General features: G+C 47.0%; 1 protein-coding gene across 12 annotated transcripts in view; it reads right to left on the bottom strand.

The window, feature by feature from the left end:
- Usp49 (ubiquitin specific peptidase 49) overlaps nucleotides 1–19318 on the bottom strand; it is an 80474-nt gene that overhangs the window by 10015 nt on the left and 51141 nt on the right. For all 12 annotated transcript variants that reach the window (XM_052745537.1, XM_052745542.1, XM_052745535.1 and 9 more), the window contains 2 exons: nucleotides 5258–6632; nucleotides 3677–3881 (listed from right to left, as the gene is read on the bottom strand). In XM_052745537.1, coding sequence (XP_052601497.1) covers nucleotides 3677–3881; nucleotides 5258–6604 — 1552 coding nt within the window. In that variant the 5' untranslated portion in view covers nucleotides 6605–6632. The remainder of the gene's footprint in view (nucleotides 1–3676; nucleotides 3882–5257; nucleotides 6633–19318) is intronic.

The raw sequence follows: 19318 nt of genomic DNA, 5'->3' as shown, positions 1-19318 counted from the left end.
GCAATGGAGCCCTAAACCCTTAGAAAACAGACAATGGGAATCAGCTTTCTCAGCCTCTGAATCAGAGGCCTCTGTAAGTACTTACTGATCCGTTAGAAGTGAACAGACTGGAACACAAGGTTTGTGGTCCAGCGGGGGGCCTGCTGCTTGTCTCTAGGCTGTTGCTCTGAGGGCTCAGAGTAGAAAGCATGGCATCTGATTTCAAATTCTGTTTGTAGAACTTGTGAAAAGAGCCCCGTGTGACAACACACACAGAGTGTGTGGTGCTGGAGGACCTTGACCAGGGATGCAGTCATGACTTGTGGGCTATGCAAAGACGCACACGGAGAGGGACGTTGCCCAGCTTTTCCATTCTTGACAACCAGACCCTTGAAAAGGGCTGTAGCTCTGCTTAGGAAACCGGCAATGACCACAGTCCACAGCAGAGGGAGTACTGGAGCTAAGATGAACACAGTGTAGACTGTCTTTGTTTCCTTAAATGAAAGTTCACAAAGAAAAAAGATTCCTGACTCAGTTGGGATGGAGCAGTTTTGTCTCCGTTTAGTTACGGTAAGATCCAGGGAGGAGGAAGAGCGACAATCCTTACACTTCACAAGCACCAGGCCAACGGAGTTCATGCCTGCTGAAGCCATTCTTCTGCATTAGGCATGGAGAAACCCCAATCCAGACTAACCCAGAAAACAACGACTTCCTGAAAAAAACGGAGTGTTTCCCACCTAATCTGTCACATCTATGAATGATACAAAGTTGTTACTGCCCCTTTGTTCTTGTAGGTAAAAAGCTTTGGCCAGCTGTGGTGGTGCACACCTCTAATGACAGCATTGGCAGGCAGAGGCAGGCGGATAGATCCCTGAGTTTGAGGCCAATCTGGTCTACATAGTGGAGTTCCAGGACAGCCAGGGCTATATAATAGACCCTGTTTCAAACAAACAAGAAAAAAACAGGGGCTGGAGAGATGGCTCAGTGGTTAAGAGCACTGACTGCTCTTCCAGAGGTCCTGAGTTCAATTCCCAGCACCCACATGGTGGCTCCCAACCACCTGTAATGAGATCTGGTGCCCTCTTCTGGCCTACAGGGATACATGCAGGCAGAATATGTATATATAATAAATAGCTAAATCTTTAAAAAAAAAAAAAGGAAAGAAAAGAAAAAAGAAAAAAACAAGAACAAAAACATAGAAAATGAACCCTCTCCTACAGAAAGCCCCAGCATATACTCTAAACTATTATTATATAGTAGTAAACTGATATCTAGGTCATTGTGTGGGAGCCAAAGTTACATTTTAAGTTTTAATTACTGTGCCTTAGAGATCCATGAAACAAAAATGTCTCTGATCTGCAAGCTCCTTGCCCAAGGACAGACAGTTCCGGAAATGCTGGAGGTTACTGTTTATGGGAGTTAACCAGTCACATGTTTTCACGCCCTTAAACAGGTTTATTTGACCCATCTGCACCAAATGTGCTTGATCACATGCGGGCAGGAGGTTCACAGGCAGGAAATATGTCAGGAAGCATGCTTGCCCCTGATTGGACCTGATGGGAGATACAATGAATTATGGGTTTTCCTTCTTAAAGAGCTACTGCAAACTGTGATTCTGGGCCATTTCCCAGGAACCTGGGTATGGACCTGACCAGAGCCCATACACCTGGCCAGTATTTAATTAAGCTTGCTTCAAATTTGGCTTTAAACTGTGGTAATGGTCTTATTCTCGATCGGTGGGATTAACAATTATATAACCCATAATTTTGTATTTGTTCATGTCTAAAGCTTTATATGCCATAAAATCCAGACACTAGAGTTGGAGACATTGCTCAGCATTCAGAATACCGGCTGCTCCTCCAAGACAATCAGGTTGGGGTCCCAAGGCCCACATGACAGCTCACAAGCAATTGGATGAGATCTGAAGCCTTCTTCTGACTTCTCACAGCATCAGGCATGCACACGGTACACAGGTGTACACACAAGCAGACACAGACGTCAGATGGATCGTCTTTAACACCGCCCCAGACATACGCGTCCATTTGCTGCACCTCTGTCTCTGCACGCTGGGCTAGCAGAAGCACTACATGTCAGTGTGGTGACACAGAAGGGCCTGCACAGGTTGCCCACGTAACCACCCAGGAAGAGACCCCATTTAAATTACATCATCGACACAGACCCTTCTTTGTGACTTTCTCTGAAATGCAAACTCTGCAAGCATGTGAAGAAAAAAATGGAAACTACCCATGAGGCTGCCACTCATCAAGGGCCAGAAGACACGCTGCATTGGTTATGTGCACCAATATCTTAAAAGTCACATTTATTGAGCTGGGTGGTGGTGCATGCCTTTAATCCTAGCACTCGGGAGGCAGAGCCAGGTGGATCTCTGTGAGTTCAAGGCCAGCCTGGTCTACAGAGCGAGATCCAGGACAGGCACCAAAACTACACAGAGAAACCCTGTCTTGAAACCGCCCCCAACCCCCAAAATCACATTTATTTCCTTATCTATTTACTTATAGTGTGTGTATGTGTGTGTGTGTGTGTGTGTGTGTGTGTGTGTGTGTGTGTGTGTGTGTCTGTGTAGGTCACATGATAACTTGTGTGAGGCTGTTCTCTTTGTCAACCATGTAGGTCCTGCTGAGCCGTCTTGCCAGCCCAGATCTTTGGTCTGTGTATGTCGTGTGGACAGGGATGTTTGTGCACATGTGCCTGTGGAGGCCAGCAAACACTGTTGGTGTCACTCTTCAGGAGCCATCCATGGGGGCTTCGGTTGCTGTTCTAGTTGAGACGAGGGCTCTCCCCGGCCTGGAATTTGCTAAGTAGGCTAGGCTGGTGCCTCGAGCCTCAGGGATTTCCAGGATCTTCTTGTTTAGTGATGGGTGTAAAGCACACACCACCACACCGGACTCTTTTTACCTATGCTATGAGGCTCTATCTCAGTTCCCACTTGCTTGCAAAGAAAAGCCTTTACAACTGACAAGTCTCCCCAGCCCCATCATATCATTTTTTAGCATGAGTTTTGACAGACTTTAAATCTCCAAACTCAGTACAAAAACATACTTTCTCACCCTACAGCACTCAAATGGGGTGTAGCACCTGAATTTAGACTACATAAGAGCTGTCAGATTACCTGTGTGACTAGGACCCCGAAGCGTTATGAAGCTAAGTGCTAATGCTCTCACAGCCCCTCTTTCGGAGACCACTTTCGCACACTTCCCAGATAACTAAGGTCAGTCAGAAGGGTCAAAGGAGGCACAATTCTTTTTGGAGCCTATCCTGGAACTCGCTCTGTTGACCCGGCTGGCCTTGAACTCACAGAGATCTGCCTGCCTCTGCCTCCCGAGTGCTGGGATTAAAGGTGTGCGACACCACCATGCCATTGTTTTCAATGTGACAAAGTGTGTGTGCTGCGGCAGTCAGTTCTCTGTACCCACCTCCGGGTAGGTTCTAAGGAGTGAACTCCGATCGCCAGGCTTGTGTGGCAAGCACCTTCACTCACTGAGCGGTCTCACTGGCCCAGGTCTGCTTTAATATGTAAAGTCCATATTAGTTATTACGGAGACTCTGAGAAAAAGATCTCAAAAAGAAGGTTTAGACCCACTTAGTGTCTCATGTTTCTTCTGACTAAAGGGTCAAAGGCAGCTCCTTAGATTGAGTTCCAGTTGCAATCCCCGCCCCCTCTCCAAGCAGCACTCACTGTTACACTGGTCACAAGCGTAGATTCTCCCCTCCAGGGCCTCTGTCTCCGTAAACTTGGCCAGCATCTCAGTGAGCAGGCACTCTGTCTGATTCAAAGGGACAAACCCCTTCTCTATGCAGTGGTAGCGTTCAGGGAATTCCAGGGACAGATCCCAAAAGGGCTCAATGGTATTGGATTTATAATTGCATGACACACATGTAACCTGGAATGACAAGATTGGTTTGCAGATTATAGTTTTCATGCTTCCCACATACAACTGTGCTTGTTTTAGAGAAGACATATAAATTGACCAACCACTTCCCCCAAAAAGGTTAATGAGAACTTACATCACTTTACTAAAGGCACTGGAGCATATTATGCATGGCTACATTTCTAAGCATGCTGTAACTGCCTGGTTGTAACTGAGGAAGCACAGGCCACCCCTGCTTTCTTCTTCCCCTCTCTCCAATGAATGCTGCCTCAGCGGAGACAGCCAGTTACCTGGGGGCACTCTGGAACTGGCTGAGAACTGGCTGGCTCTCTGCTTTGTTCACACTCTGGAACTGGCTGAGAACTGGCTGGCTCTCTGCTTTGTTCACACTCAACTTCCTCTTCACTGGGTCCCTCTATGCAGCAAAGCCCTCTTTTTCCTCCTCCCTCCCTCCTTCCCTCCCTCCCTTTTCCCGCCCCCTTGTTCTTACTTTTATTTTCCTTTGACACAGAGTCTCACTGCGTATTCCCTGCTGGCCTAGAACTCATTACATAGCCCAGGTGGCCTTGAACTCTGGTTTCTCTTGCCTCAGCCTCTCAAGTGCTGGGGTGATGACACATGTCACCGTCACACCTACAGCATTCCGTCTGCAGTGCCTCAAAATGGTTAGACTTACTCTCTACCATAATATTCCTGGATGCTGTTCCACATGCAGAAAGGCGGGAGAGAGGCCTCAGTTTCCCTTCCTAGCCTACTCATCAGTCTTCACGATTGTAATAACTGAGGCACAAAATCTCTGCAACTCAGTGTAGGGGCTTTCCCCAAGTCTCCCATGTTGTCCACTCTTTATTTTTAAAAATTTGCACAAATTCTCTCTGTGCATATTTTTATGAGGCTTGGGAATCCTTGCTCAGGTCTTGACATGGTCTTGATCCCGAGAATGAAAGGTACTGAGGACATGGAGTCTGGAATCAGGCACTGGAAAGGTTGAGGCAGGAGGACCGGAAGTTCATTAGCATCCTCAGCTGCATAGTTAAAGCACACTGGGCGACTGGAGACCATACTTTGGGGGGTGGGGAGAGTTATGGGCAGCGGTAAGGAGGCTCGCTTGGTCTGAGGCATACTCCCAACTACTCCTTAGAAACGACTTTGGAAGCAGTGTTCTACACAAACTGTTCAGTTTTGTAAACTGGACCGATTAAAGATCTGGACAGAGAGAACACCCAAGTCCACCTACATGATCACCAGTGTACAGTGTCAGGTACAAGCAACCATTGTGAAACACGCAGCGTCACAGAAAACACTGGCTATACCAATTAGTCCAGGGATCTGGACGCCCAAACTACCACCCAAGCTTCCCACCTTGCTTTGGGTAGGTACACACCTACCTGACTGAGCAGCTGCCCGTGAAATATGGTGTTCACCACCTTTAAGACCTGTTTGGTGAGCTTCCTCTGGGAGAAGGGGATGAGGATCCGGCGCGTGGAGCCCTCAGACTCAAGTTCCTGCTGCACCTTGTGCAGCAGCTCGCAGAGAAATTCCTGTGCGTCCTGCTGGTCGTAGCCACGGAAGGCGGGAATGAGGCTCCATACTGAGTGAAGCATGGCAAAGGGCGACACCAGCGCCCACTTCCCAGACCACATGACTCGGAAGAGGGTGTGCAGTTCGTGGCAGAGGGAAATGTGCTTTGAGCTGGGTTCCTTGTTCTGAATGAGCTCCAGGCTCCTGCTGATGGAGGCTCCGCTGTTCCAGCAGAGGCCCTGAGGTTCACACCCCTGGGCCCGGTCGCTCCTTACTGACAACTCGGCAGCAGAGCTGCTGACCGGCCTGCCAGAGAGCTGAGCCTTCCCATTGGTTGCTTGGGGAAACAGGTGTTCGGAGGTGGAAGGGTCGAGGTTAAGGAAACATTCCCGGAACTTCTGGAGGTGGCTGAGCACCTGGAGGATGGAGTTCATGTAGCAGGTGTTGCCCAAGTTGCGTAGGCCGGTGACACCCGGGGCCACCGCCGGCTGACGGCGCGGCTTGAGGGCAGCGGCGGGCGCGCGCCGGGAGGTAGCGAGGGTAGCCGGGCGCACGGCCACGGGGCCGGGCGCGTGCAGGAGCAGGCGCGCACTCTTCCGCGGCGGCGCGCTGGCCAGCTCCTCCAGCAGCCGCCGCTTGACCTCGCGCCTCCGCTGCCGCGCCGCTTCCTTCTTGCGCTCCAGCGCCTCCTCCCGCCGCCGCTGCTCCAGCTGCGCGCGGCCCCGGGAGCTCTTCTCGAACCACAGCCGCAGCGTCTTGGCCAGCAAGCGCTGGCGCCGGTACCACAGAGCCGTGAGCATCTGCGGCTGTCCCTGAGGAGTGCGCTGCGGCGGGACCACGTCCTCGCCTGCAGCTGTGGACCGCAGCGTCCGCCCACGCCTCGCGGGCTGGTCCTGCTTCTGGCCTTGAACCGCCAGGAGGGAGCTTCTCAGCAGCTTCAGGTCCCCCTCGGGGTTGTCATTGAGCACGTAGTCCTTGCACAGGTAGCAGAACACGTAGAGATCCCGGACCTCCATGGCCAGCGGGTGTCCGGTCTCTTCAAAGTGTTTCAGTGCATGGTCTTCAATGTAGCGGCCGCAGGCCACGTGGGAGCACTTCAGGCAGGCCCATGCAGACTCTGTGGTGGAGCACTCCAGACAGCACCATTTCTGAGGGTTCAGGATGGAGTGGTCCTGGGCGAGCCGTAACCGCCCTACATGTTTGCATCTATCCATGTTTTAGCACAGTCGCCACTCTCTTAATCTGGCATCACGAAGCCCCCCAAAAGGAAAAAAAAAGAAGCAGAATTTCAGCAAAATATTTTCCTAGAATAAAGGGTTGCAATTGGCATTTCTATGCAAGACTTATTAGTTTTTAATTCAAAACGTGTCCTTTCGAAAGTCAAAAGTGGTATTTCAAGTACCACTAGGAGAGACACAAAAGCCTCAAAACAAAACCAACCCGACAGCCTTAGGTCAATTTCAGTGTATTTCAAAGCAAAGGCACAGAATAAGGGAAAAGATAAGAAAAACAAGGTCAGATGACACCTAAGGAGGCAGAGCCTGAGCCTAATTTAAGTACCATTTTAGAAGCTAGCCTTTCTGAAGAGAACACATTTTTGTAAAGAATGGCAAAAGTCTCACATCTTTACTGAAGAGTCAATACACAAATGAATCTGACAGGACAAGAGGAGGTGTGGCTATTGGGACCACAGTGTTCAAGCTAAAGACGCAGACACGAAAAACAAGAAAACAGAAGCAAGCTTGCTGCCCTTCCGTTTTGAGACTTACTCTGTAGCCCAGGCTGGCCCAAATTGGTGGTAATCCTCCTGCCCCAGCAAACAAGTGCTAGGATAACTGATCTCTAACATTGTCTTTTTGTTGTTGTTGTGTCTGCTGTTTGTTTGATTTTGAGACAGCGTTTCACTATGTACCCTGGCTGGCCTGGAACTCATATGGAGCCCAGGCTGGCCTGGAACTCACAGGGATCTACCTTCACTGCACCTCCAGTACAGGGATCACAGGTGTGCACCACCATGTCTGGCTTTTAATGTTGCTTTTTAATGTTCTTCATAAAGGAAATATAGTAGGCAACTTCTCCAAGGGAATTAAGCTGAACGAATATTTTAAAAATGTCTTATTCTTTGGAAACCTTAAGTTTTCCCAGGATTAAAAATACCCTAAAGGTGCCAATGGTGGCGTTGCACACCTTTGGTCCCCACACTGGGGAGGCAGAGGCAAGTGAATCTCTGAGTTCGAGGACAGCCTGGTCTACAGAGTGAGTTCTAGGACAGCCAGAACTACACAAAGAAACCCTGTCTCGGGGAGGAAAAACAATCCTACAGGCAGTTCTCTAAATTCTCAAGCTATCTATTTATTTATTTATTTATTTATTTATTTACTTATTTATTTATTTATTTATTTATTTATTTATGAGACGGGGTCTCGCTATTATGTAGTTCTGGATGTCCAGGAACTATCTAATCAAGATAATGATTTCCCTTGGAGTACTTGCTTCTATTGCATTATTTTTCTAATCATTATTCATTCTTACTCTCGTTATTTCCTACTGATTTATAGCTATGTGCCCTTTATCATTTCTCTAGATGTGTCTGTTCATTCTGACTAGACATAACCTTCTTTAGAGAGGAGTTCATGTATATTTGTTTTACTCCCTTATAAGGCCAAGACCTGAGTGTTCAACTATTGGTTGAACAGTATTATGAGGATGACTCTCTCTGGGGCTGGGGACATAACTCTGCCAGAGCACACGATTAATTCTCAACACTAGCGGGGAAAAGAATTATTCTCCCAGTGAAACAGTCCTGAAATAAGCATTTTTGGGGCACAGCCAAATTACAGCACACATAATTGAAAACTGAAAAGATGAAAGGGCAAATGATACTCAATGAGAGTGCAAGTCGGACACTACCAATGGTGCTCCAAAATCAACACTGGGGACACAGAATCAGCCATGAAGAAATGAAAGGGCAAACAATAAAACAGGAAACTGGCAAGTTTCCGTCCTTCAAATTCTAGTCCCTGAACTCCTAGCACCATCAGATTTCCTTAGGCTCCTAGCCATCACTTCCTACTTCCTACCTGATGAGTCAGGACCTGCAGAGGGCCTACATATCCATTTGAAACAACTCCAGGGATGAGTCTCTCACACATAAAACCCTATAAACACTGCCTTAACTCAACAAATTAGGGATGAAGAACTCAGGAACCAGTGAAGAATCCCTTCTCCAAAGCTCTTCCCACCTCCCCAAAGGCAGGGTCTCCCCAGGCAGCCTTGGCTGGCCTGGCACTTGCGATGTAGAGCGGGCTGGCCTCCAACTCATAGAGATGGTGTGCCTCTGCCTCCCAGGTGCTGGGGTTAAAGCCGTGCTCCACCATCCCTGGCTATTTTCTAAATTCTTCCACTCAGACCAACTCTGCCTGAAATGATAAAATATTCTCTCTTGCTTTCCAATACTGCAGTAACTCGTCACATGTGACTACCAAGCACTTGAAATGTGCCTAATGGGATTGAAGGACTGCAATTTTTTTTTTCTTTTCCCCAAGACAACAGGATTTTTCTGTGTGCCCCTGGCTGTCCTGGAACTAGGTCTGTAGACCAGGCTGGTCTTGAACTCATAGAGATCTGCCTGCCTCTGCCTCACGTGCTGGGATTAAAAGAGTGCACCACCACTGCCTGTCCAGCAGGACTGACCTTTTAACTCCATTGATTTTAGACAGTCACGAGAAGCTGAGCATGGTGTCTCGTGACTTTAATCAGGCCAGCCAAGGCTACATAGTGAGACCCTATCTTAAAAAAACCAAACAACAACAAAACAGTCACATCGGGCTAGTGACTACAGTCTGTGATAACACAGGCTTAACCACACCAGGACAGGCTGAGTCGAGGCTTTCGGATTCATATGGGAATGGCCTCCTCTCACAAGATCCCAATGCCCAGCAAATGCCCATTTTGCCCTGGTGTGTCTTCAGGAAGTTAGCTGATGCCATGAAACACAGCACCAGAAGACTGATGTCTTCTAAAACCAGCTCCTGGGCTAAAATTAAATGGAGAAACAGCAGCAGCAGGCCCCACCCAAACAACCCACACTGTCTCTGTGGAGACCGTTGGAGGAAAAGGGCACTTGGAAAACCTTTCCTCCTGATCTCACGTTCGCTCTGTAAACTGCTGGTCGAACACATCTTTTCCTGTTCACTTTTTCCCCATCACACATCTGTAGTGGCGACTCACAGCCTGCCACACGACAGTGCACACCGATTGCCTCAGCTAGGCAGACTAGCTTCTCTAAAGGACAGCACATCTGATCTCAGGAAGGACGTCCCTAGGTGAAATGAAAGCACTCCCTCGTGCAGTGTGAGGCAGGGCAAAAGGAGCAGAGCCTCAGTCGTGTGATTCCCCCACACGGGCTCTGACCACCTTAGCTCAGAACAGGCTAACCCACTAACAGGAAGGGCAATTCTACTTGGTATTTGTCTGACACGTACATCTTCCTCTTCATAATCCCAAAGGCCACAATAATTCTAAATTTTCACTAGACACACACATCACCCAGTGACAGGTACTCGATAATCCAAACAGATGAACCTGCGTGTAACAGTGTCTCAGCAGCTCTGTATTGTTGAGGAGATCAGCCATTTTATTTATAAATGCCCTGCACACCCTGCATTCATGTGTATATGTGAAAGGAAAGCCAGCAAGTATTAGCATTTGACTTTTAATCACCACAGATTGCTTATTTACTTTTTTTTTTTTTTTTTTTTTTTAAGGCAGGGTCTCACTCCTAGTTCAGGCTGTCCTTGAACTCAGCAATCTTTCTGCCTGTCAAATGCTGGGATGTCCTAGTTAGGGCTAATATTGCTGTGATGAAACACTATGACCAAAAGCAACTTGGAAAGGGTTTATTTCACTTACACTTCTGGGTAACAGTCCATCACTGTGGGAAGTCAGGGCAGGAACTCAAACAGGACAGGAACCTGGAGGCAGGAGCTGATGCAGAGGCCATGAAAGGGTGCTGCTTACTAGCTTGCTCCTCATGGCTTGCTCAGCCTGCTTTCTTATAGAATCCAGGACCACCTGCCCAGGGATGGCATCACTAACAATGGGTTGGCCTGTTGGGTCCTCCTACATCAGTTACTAATTAAGAAAATGCCCTACAGGCTTGCCTGCAGCCTGATCTTATGGAGGCATTTTCTCTACTGAGGCTTCTTCCTCTCTGATGATTCTAGCTGTGTCAAGTTGATATAAAACTAGCCAGCACATGGGGTTATAGGCATAAGACACAATCCCACCACCTCATTTTATTTAAAAAACTGAAGTAAAGCCTGTAGGTTTAGTTGAGTGCTCTGCTTAGCAGTCTTGATGCTTTAGATTCAGTATTCTCAGTCACCATGGAGGGAGAGGAAGCCAAAAGCTAAAGCAGCTGAGTATAAAAGTAGAATCAATGCTTTAAATGATTCCATAATTAACTATCCCTAGGTGTCAAATAGAATGTTAGCAAAACCTCAACCATTGCCTTTTGTTCTGATGAGAAACTTCTAGACTTATTACATGATTTAAAAATGGTTAAAGATTTATTTTATTTTTAATTATATGTATGTGTAAATGACTATGGAGGCTAGAAAGGGAAGCTGGATGCCCTGGAGCTAGAATCCAATCTGTTGAGAGGTGCCAGATGCAGGTGCTGGGGACTTAACTTGGAACCTCTGGAAAATCAGGAAGCACTCTTAACCACTAAGCCATCTCTCCAAGAGATGATGAACATTATAAATTATCATTGTTTAAAAAACAAGACAAAAACCCTAGAGAATGAAAATGTCTTTTAATTGGATTATTCCTATTATTCTCACACCAAAAATGTGTTTGCAATGTGTAACTACATCATCAGAAATTTTCTTTCTTTTTTTTTTTTTTGTTTGTTTGTTTTTGTTTTTTTGGTTTTTCGAGACAGGGTTTCTCTGTGTAGCTTTGCGCCTTTCCTGGATCTCGCTCTGTAGACCAGGCTGGCCTCGAACTCACAGAGATCCGCCTGCCTCTGCCTCCCGAGTGCTGGGACTAAAGGCGTGAGCCACCACCGCCCGGCTAATCAGAAATTTTCAATGAATAGGAAACAAATTAAGGAAATCTCTACAGGAAGATATCTCTCTCTCTTAATTTTCTTTTTCAGTTCTTACCTAAGGACCAAGGAATTCCTCCTTGGTGAGACCAAATGGCATATATCCCAGCTCAGAGAGAGTAGACACTATGGTAACATGCTTACAGCCTTCAGTTACATAAAAGAATATTAATTACATGGTATTATCAACATCTGTGATTCTGCTCACTGCCACATGCAATCTCGATGGGTATTTTAACCCTCCCATTCACTAAATGAATTGAGTCTCACACAAAATCTACACAGACTGTAGAGGCGACATGGTAAAGACGCTTTTAAATGTAAGTGTTAAATGAGGGTGGGTTTTTGGAGGATCAACAGAGCCAGGTCTATCACCACGTGTCATACCAGTGAAGTCTGTCCGAAGGCCAGAGGAAGCTGCTTGCCTCTTCAGCACCTGGGCCAGCCTCTTCAGCTGGCCTAAGCACACTTGCTTATTGCTGTTCCAGGTGCCACAAGACTGGAGCAGGGTTCTCTTCCCTAAGACCAGCCAGTTTGTGGGGTCACCTGCAAAATCCTGGTGTCTTCAGGAGTGTGGCCTGTCTTCTTCAACAGTGCCAGCTTCTTAGGTAGCCTGGAGCTGGCCTGTGTCAGCGCATCGTGCTCAGTTTTCTCCTGGGTTCCCACGGCTAGGCTCTTCTGTTGCATTTGCTGCTGCACAGCGTGCCTTCTTGGGGCGATGATCCACTTACCTTTTCTTGGTTCTGCCGCGCTGCAGTGCCCCTCCCCCACCTTGCATTTAGGTTTCTGCACCTGGAACTTGTGCTGTCCCTGCACCATATTCTGCCACATAGGGTGTTCGCTTGTTACTACTATTTTATTCTTAAGGCATAGGAAAAAATATAATTTGTTGTCAACATGCGTTTAAGATGGGTGTGGTGGTATATACCTTTAATCCCAGCACTTAGACAGTTTTCTAGTCTTTTGAGGCTAGCCTGTCTGTAGCAAGTTCCAGGACAGCCAAGGCTGCATAGAGTGACCTTCAAAAAACCACAACAATGACAACAAAACTATCTCCCCCCCAGACCCCCAAAAGTAAAAGGTTTTTACCTGGACATGGTGGCTCACACCTCTAATGCCAGCACTTGGGAGGCTAAGGCAGGAGGATCACAGTAAAATGAAGGTCAGCCTGGGCTACACAGAAAGTTCTAGGCCAACCTTTGTTGACCAGAGCAAAGAAAGACCCTGTCTGGAAGGATGGAAGGAAGAAAGGCAGGCAGGGAATGGGCGATGGGCCTTGGCCACAGATGACAGCTTCTGGTGTGCTCAGTGTGCTAAGGCCCTCCCTCCCAAGGTGTGCTCTTGTCTGCTGTCAGTGACCAAGCACTAATGCTAAGTCACAGGCCGGTCACAGCAGGTTTATAGTCAGGTGAGCCTGCTGAGGTTTCGATGACATTAGGATCTGCTTTCGTTGATGAAAAAGGAAGAGAGCCTCACCCTGGAACTAGGCCCAGCTTACAACACTGGTTTGCTTATGGAAAGAAGCCATTCCTACCATGATGGGGGGAAATGACAAAGACAGATATGTCAACTGACAGCTGTGAGTACAAATGCTTTGCACCAAATACCAACTTCCTTAGTCATAGAAGTCCCAGAATTGGGTCCCTGCTCTCCACACTCCCTTCTGCTCGGCCGTTTGCCTCCTTTCCTCCGCTGTAAAATAGTCTCGAGTGGCTCTATCGCATAAGTCAAAGACAGAGGCAAAAAGGGAGATGCAAGTTGCTTGTCTCTTGACCGTGTGAGACACCACGTTTATGCTTTCCCCATCGCCTGCCTGCTTTATCTCTGGCAAGAGCATGCGCACCTCTGTAACCCAGCACTAGGAAGACTGCAGCAAGAGCGGTCTTGAATTTGAGGCCAGCCTGGGCTGAGCCTAGGCAACACTATGAAAACCTCCCTCCGCCAAAGAGAAAGAGAATAATGTACAGTATTATTTCCCTTCAAGCACCTCCCTTAGTGCCCCTGTTTCTCAGGGTCACCAGCACCTGCCTTATAGCCATCAGCTTTCCTATTCTGCATTTACAGTGGCTGTGCACTTCCTCGGGAAACTGCTCTCCTTTGCTTTTCTGTAACCACACCTCTGCTGTCATATGTCTCTGTCTTACTACTTGACATGCAGGCTTTCCTTGAAATTTTGTCCTGAGCACACTTCTCCAGTTTCATCTATTTCTTTAAGTATCATTTCAATACAGGATTATGTTTAATTTCCATAGATAATTTTTAAAGCTGCTTACTGAGAAATAATTTCATACCACAAGCTCATATCCACTTTGCAACTCTCCAGACATGGTGACACACACCTCTAACTCCAGAAGTTGGGAGGTGGGAGCAGGAGATGAGGAGTTCAAGGCCAGACTCTGATACACAGTGAGTTTGAGGCCAGCCTCAACTCAACAACAACAGTATATAGCTCAATAATTTTTACTAACATCATAGTGTCACACTAAAATTTGAATGAGAAAACGTTTCTATTTCACTACAGCAACTTGGTGTTGAAATTTCACACTTACCCCTACACTGTGGGTCACCACTGTGAGTGACACTTGTCGGAGGAAGCAGGGCTTGTGCTTTTGTTGTAGGGCAGCAGTGATGATCACACTGTGTTCTGTTGCCCCCATGGGGCAACGCTGAACCACCAGATCATCAAAGGATCAACCCGATTTCTGACCTGATAACCCTACATTACTGCTAATGAGATCTGTGCCTAAAATTTAACTAATTTTCCAGAATAACAGGCTGAAGGCAAGAGATGAAGTTCAGAGAAATCCTGCACTCACTAGGAGATTACACACACACAGCTTGGCTGAGCACACCTTTAATCCCAGCACGCGGGAGGCAGAGGCAGGTGGATCTCTGAGTTGTCAGCGACAGCTCCAGCACCATGCCCTTGCCCCATGATGGCCATGGACTAACTCTCTGAAGCTGTAAGCAAGCCTCCATAAACTCTTTCTCTTGTAAGTTCTCTTGGTCATTGTGCTTTGGAGCAGCAGTAGAAAGACACAGGTACCATGGCCCCAGGGAGCGAGCTGCTGTTGTGACAGGCCTGGGTGGGACGTCTGACAGAGAGTGCTGCACACAGGCAGTGGGTCAGCCCAAGAGGAGAACCGGATGCAGTCAGCAAAGCGGGAAGGGCAAGGCACTGGAGCCCTCTGGCATCAGACGCAGGATTTGGACTTTGCCCTGCTTTGATCAAGTATTTCCTCGCTGTGCCCCTAGTCCTCCCTTTTGGAATGGTGATGTATACTCTGTGTATATGTTGGAAGAATGTATTTTGGGTTTTTTTTTTTGTTTTTTTTTTCAATACAAGGTTTCACTGTGTAGTTTTGGAGCCTATCCTGGAACTCACTCTGTAGACCAGGCTGGCCTCGAACCCACAGAGATCCGCCTGCCTCTGCCTCCCGAGTGCTGGGATTAAAGGCATGTGCCACCACTGCCCGGCTGCTTTTTTATTTTACAGGGAATTAAAATTAAGAGATTGCCCTGAGTCTCAGAAGAGACTTCAAAAAAAAAAATCCCCCACCCCACTTTCTTTTTTCTTTCTTTCTTTTTTTGAGGGGGGGTGTTTCAGGACAGGGTTTCTCTGTGTAGCCCTGGCTATTCTGGAACTTGCTCTGTAGACCCAGGCTGGCCTTGAACTTGCAGAGATCCACCTCTGCAGCACCCCCACCCCCAATGTTGGAATTAAAGGTGTGCACTGAATGACAATGGGGACTTTTGAAGGTGGACTAAATACATTTTGCATTATGAAACAGCCATAAGCCTATGGGGGCTGAGGAGTGGAATGTAATGGTCTGAATAAGAATGGCCCCCATAGGCTCATACTTTGAATGCTTGTTCAACAGGACCCATGTGGTCAAGTTTGCATAGCAAGTTACCTGTTAAGGCATCCCACTGACCCAAATCTACACCCCTCCTGCCCCGGGGAGCAGTATGTGTATGATATGCATCTATGTATATGTGTGCATGTTCATGTGTGAGTCCAATACATGTGTACCACAGAACATGTGTGGAGGTCAAGGGATAGCTGTGGGTGTCAGCCTTCACCTTCACCCTTGTTTGAGACAGAATCTCTTTGCTGTCCATCATTAGGTAGGCCAGGCTGGTCGGCCTGCTAGCTTCTAGGGATTCCCCTGTCCCTGCCTCCTCTCTCACCTCAGGAGTCTGGTATTACAGACACGTGCTTGTGGTGCAAGCTTGAGGACTGCTGTGGAATACTGGTTTAAGTAAGCAAAGATGTGTTGCTTTGCCTGCCTAAGGCCCCTGATTGGTCTAATAAAAAGCTGAACAGCCTGGGACTGGAGAGATGGCTCAGTGGTTAAGAGCACTGTTTGCTCTTCCAAAGGACCTGGGTTCAATTCCCAGCACCCACATGGCAACTCACAACTGTCTATAACTCTAAGATCTGACACCCCCAACATAAATGCAGTCAAAACACCAATGCACATTAAAAAAAAAAAAAAACAGCTGGACAGCCAATAGAGAGGGAGGAGGTAAAACAGCTGGACAGCCAATAGAGAGGGAGAAGGTAAAACAGCTGGACAGCCAATAGAGAGGGAGGAGGTAAAACAGCTGGACAGCCAATAGAGAGGGAGGAGGTAAAACAGCTGGACAGCCAATAGAGAGGGAGGAGGTATAGGTGGAACTTATGGGATCGAGAAGAGAGAGATGCCAGGGAGACACCAGGGGCCAGCCAGACACAGAGGAAGCAGGAAAGTAGGACATGCAGAATGGAAGAAAGGTAAAGAGCCCCGAGGCAAAATGTATAGATGAATAGAATGAATACAAACAGGTTAAATTACATTAAAAAAAAAAACTAGTGGGATAAGCCTAAGCTAAGGCCGAGCATTCATAATTAACAAGTCCCCCTGTCTTTATTTGGGAGCTGATTGGTGGCCCAAAGAGGACCTGAGTTCAGATCCTCAGAATCCATGTAAAAGCTAAGCATGGTGATGCAAGCTCGTAAGTCTAGCTGTCACTAGTCAGCTGCTGTAGTGAACCAGTGAGCCCCAGGTTCAGTGAGAGATACTGTCTCAAAAAATAAGATGGAGGGGCTAGAAAGACGATTCAGTGGTTATGAGCACTAGCTGTTCCTGTTCTAGAGCATGATAATTTGATTCCTATCATCTATATGATAGTCCACAACTGTCTATAACTCCAGCTTCTGGTGACCTGATGCCTTCTTCTGGCCTCCAAAGACCCTGCACACAAGTGGTGCAAAGACATACATGCAAACAAAACACCTATACACATAAAATAACAACAAGTCTAAAAATATTCTTAGAAAGCCTATTAAACCTACTAGGTGTCTATAACATGAGGCTAGAGTGTCAGCACTACCACACAGGCAGCTAGCTGTCAAAAAGCACTTGTTTTGAGACAGGGTCTCTTGATGAAACCCAGGCTAGCCTTGAACTGCAGTGATCCTCCTACCTTAGCCCCACAAGTAGTGGGATTACAGGCATGGGGCACTACTCTTGGCCCAAATATATTTTCTCCAAAGAAAACCAATTCAAGCTCAAAACTTAAGATGCCAGCCTCTGTTTCTCCTGCTGCCGCCCAAGCAGCGAAACTGGGGGTCTCCCTGCTTACTCCACATGGCTGAAGACGGCTTTCTACACACGGCTGTTTGCACAGAAGCCACATTTGCATGTTAAGAACCACTGGCAGAGAAAAAGGGACAATTTCTGTGAATAAAAAATAGATCTGACTAGAATTTCCAAAGGGATCCTCTGGAATAGATGCCAGTGTTGGTCATTTCAGGGGCTGTGCTTTCAGCCCTGTACACCCTGCCTACCCTCAGCACGCCTGAGTGTGTCTGTTAGGACAGAGACCACTGCATTTTTCATGAGGGAGCCACAAACTTTTAGCACTTGATTTCAAGAGTAAAAATGACAGTCAAGGCCATCCTTGGCTACAAAGGGAGTTTAGGCAAGCCTGCTACATGAGACTGTCTAAAAAGCTAAATAAAAGCAACAATAAGCTATTATAAATCAGCCACACATGGAATCTTTTTTAAAATGCAGAGAAGGGGGTGGCTATGTGTGTAATTAAAAATACAGTATGTGGAAAAAAAGCAAAGGGAAAATATTGTATTATATGTCACAGTGCCCTCCAACCTAATGAAAGCCAGAGAATAAAGAAGAAATGAGTCACACCACCTGTCTTGTTGGAAATGTGGGTAGGGACAGAAAGGAGACTCCCTTTGAGGGAGAAAACATTGTTATTTATTTTCAAAAGGAGATGTCACTGAGAGACTTGGTATTTGTTGTCTTAAAATTTAGGCATGAGGGGGCTGGAGAGATGGCTTAGTGGTTAAGAGCACTGGCTGCTCTTTCTAAGGACCTGGGTTCAATGCCCAGCACCTACATGACAGTTCACAACCGTCTGTAACTGTAGTGCCAGGGGATCTGAGACTCTCATACAGAGATATATGCAGGCAAAACCCCAATGTACGGCAAATAAATAAATCTCTAAAAAAATAATCCAGGCATGAGGGGGCTGGAGAGATGGCTCAGCAGTTAGGAGCACTGACTGTTGTTTCAGAGGTCCCAAGTTCAACTCCCAGCACCCACATGGTGGCTCCCAACCATCTGTAATGAGATCTGGCGCCCTCTTCTGGCCTGCAGGGACACATGCAGACAGAACACTGTATACATAATAAATAAATCTTTAAAAACCATTCAGGCATGAGGGGCTGGAGACCTGGCTCAATGGCTAAGAGCACTAGCTGCTCTTGCAGAGGACCTGAGTTCAATTCCCAGAATCCAGGTCAGATGGCTTACAGCTGCCTATAACTCCAGCTCCAGGGGATCCAATGCCTCTGGCTCAGGACATACATACACATACACACGCGCGCGCACACACACACACACACACACACACACACACACACACACACACACGAACCAAAGTGAACATTCAGGTATTAGGCAGGTGGCCAATGTTAAGCATAGAGCCGTATGTTTACCACCCTTTCATTAGGAAACACAGTGTCAAGACAGGCAGTCTAATGACACGGACTGTGAGGTCCTAAGAAATTCTATTTAAAAACTAGTCACTTCAGAAAGAGCCTTCTCCTCATTCCAACTCAATGTGCTTGGAGTAGCAAAGTGCAGCCCTCTTCAGCTCACTGCAGAGTGGCACAGCATCTGAGACTCCATCACTGCTTGACGTTTCATATCAAGCAAGGTAAGTTCTCTTCTTCCCAGGGACGGGTCCTAAAAGTTGTTCACAGAAGTGAATTTTTGAGGAGACTGTCTTTCTCCTAATGAGACAGCTCCAATAATCTTCCAGTTTAGTGGTCAGTATATCTTTTCTCTAATACCCACTAACCTCTCTGAAGGAGGGTGGGGGGAAGGCGCTTAAGAAGGAGAAGCCGCTGAGGGGAGGGAGGCACAGTGAAGAACTGTCCACAGACTCCCTATACATCCTAAGTCGCTGATGTAACCAAGACCCTGACAGACTTGGCCAACTGGCCCTGTCTCTAAGGCAGGCTTTATCGGGGTGCCTCTACAGAGCCTGGAGTCCTAGAGGAACCAAGAAACTGGTCCTGACTTCCTCCAAAGAGCTTCATCCAACAAGGTACTCATAGTGAGATGTTAAACAATTAGAGAACATGTTAAAATTAGAAACACGAAAATGTACTATCTTTTCAAAATAAATTGAAAGATTTTATTCAATATTTTCCACTTTTCTAAAGTCTTTCAAAGTTATTTAATAGCAACACAGAGCAAGGATAGTAAAAGTCCAATTAAGACGTCAAAAGCAAGCTCAGTGC

Source organism: Peromyscus californicus, unplaced genomic scaffold (genome assembly GCF_007827085.1).
Source record: "Peromyscus californicus insignis strain IS unplaced genomic scaffold, ASM782708v3 Scaffold_19__1_contigs__length_69161282, whole genome shotgun sequence".
NCBI lineage: Eukaryota > Metazoa > Chordata > Mammalia > Rodentia > Cricetidae > Peromyscus > Peromyscus californicus.
Note: the sequence above shows the minus strand (reverse complement) of the source record. Positions and strands in the feature narration are given on the sequence as shown.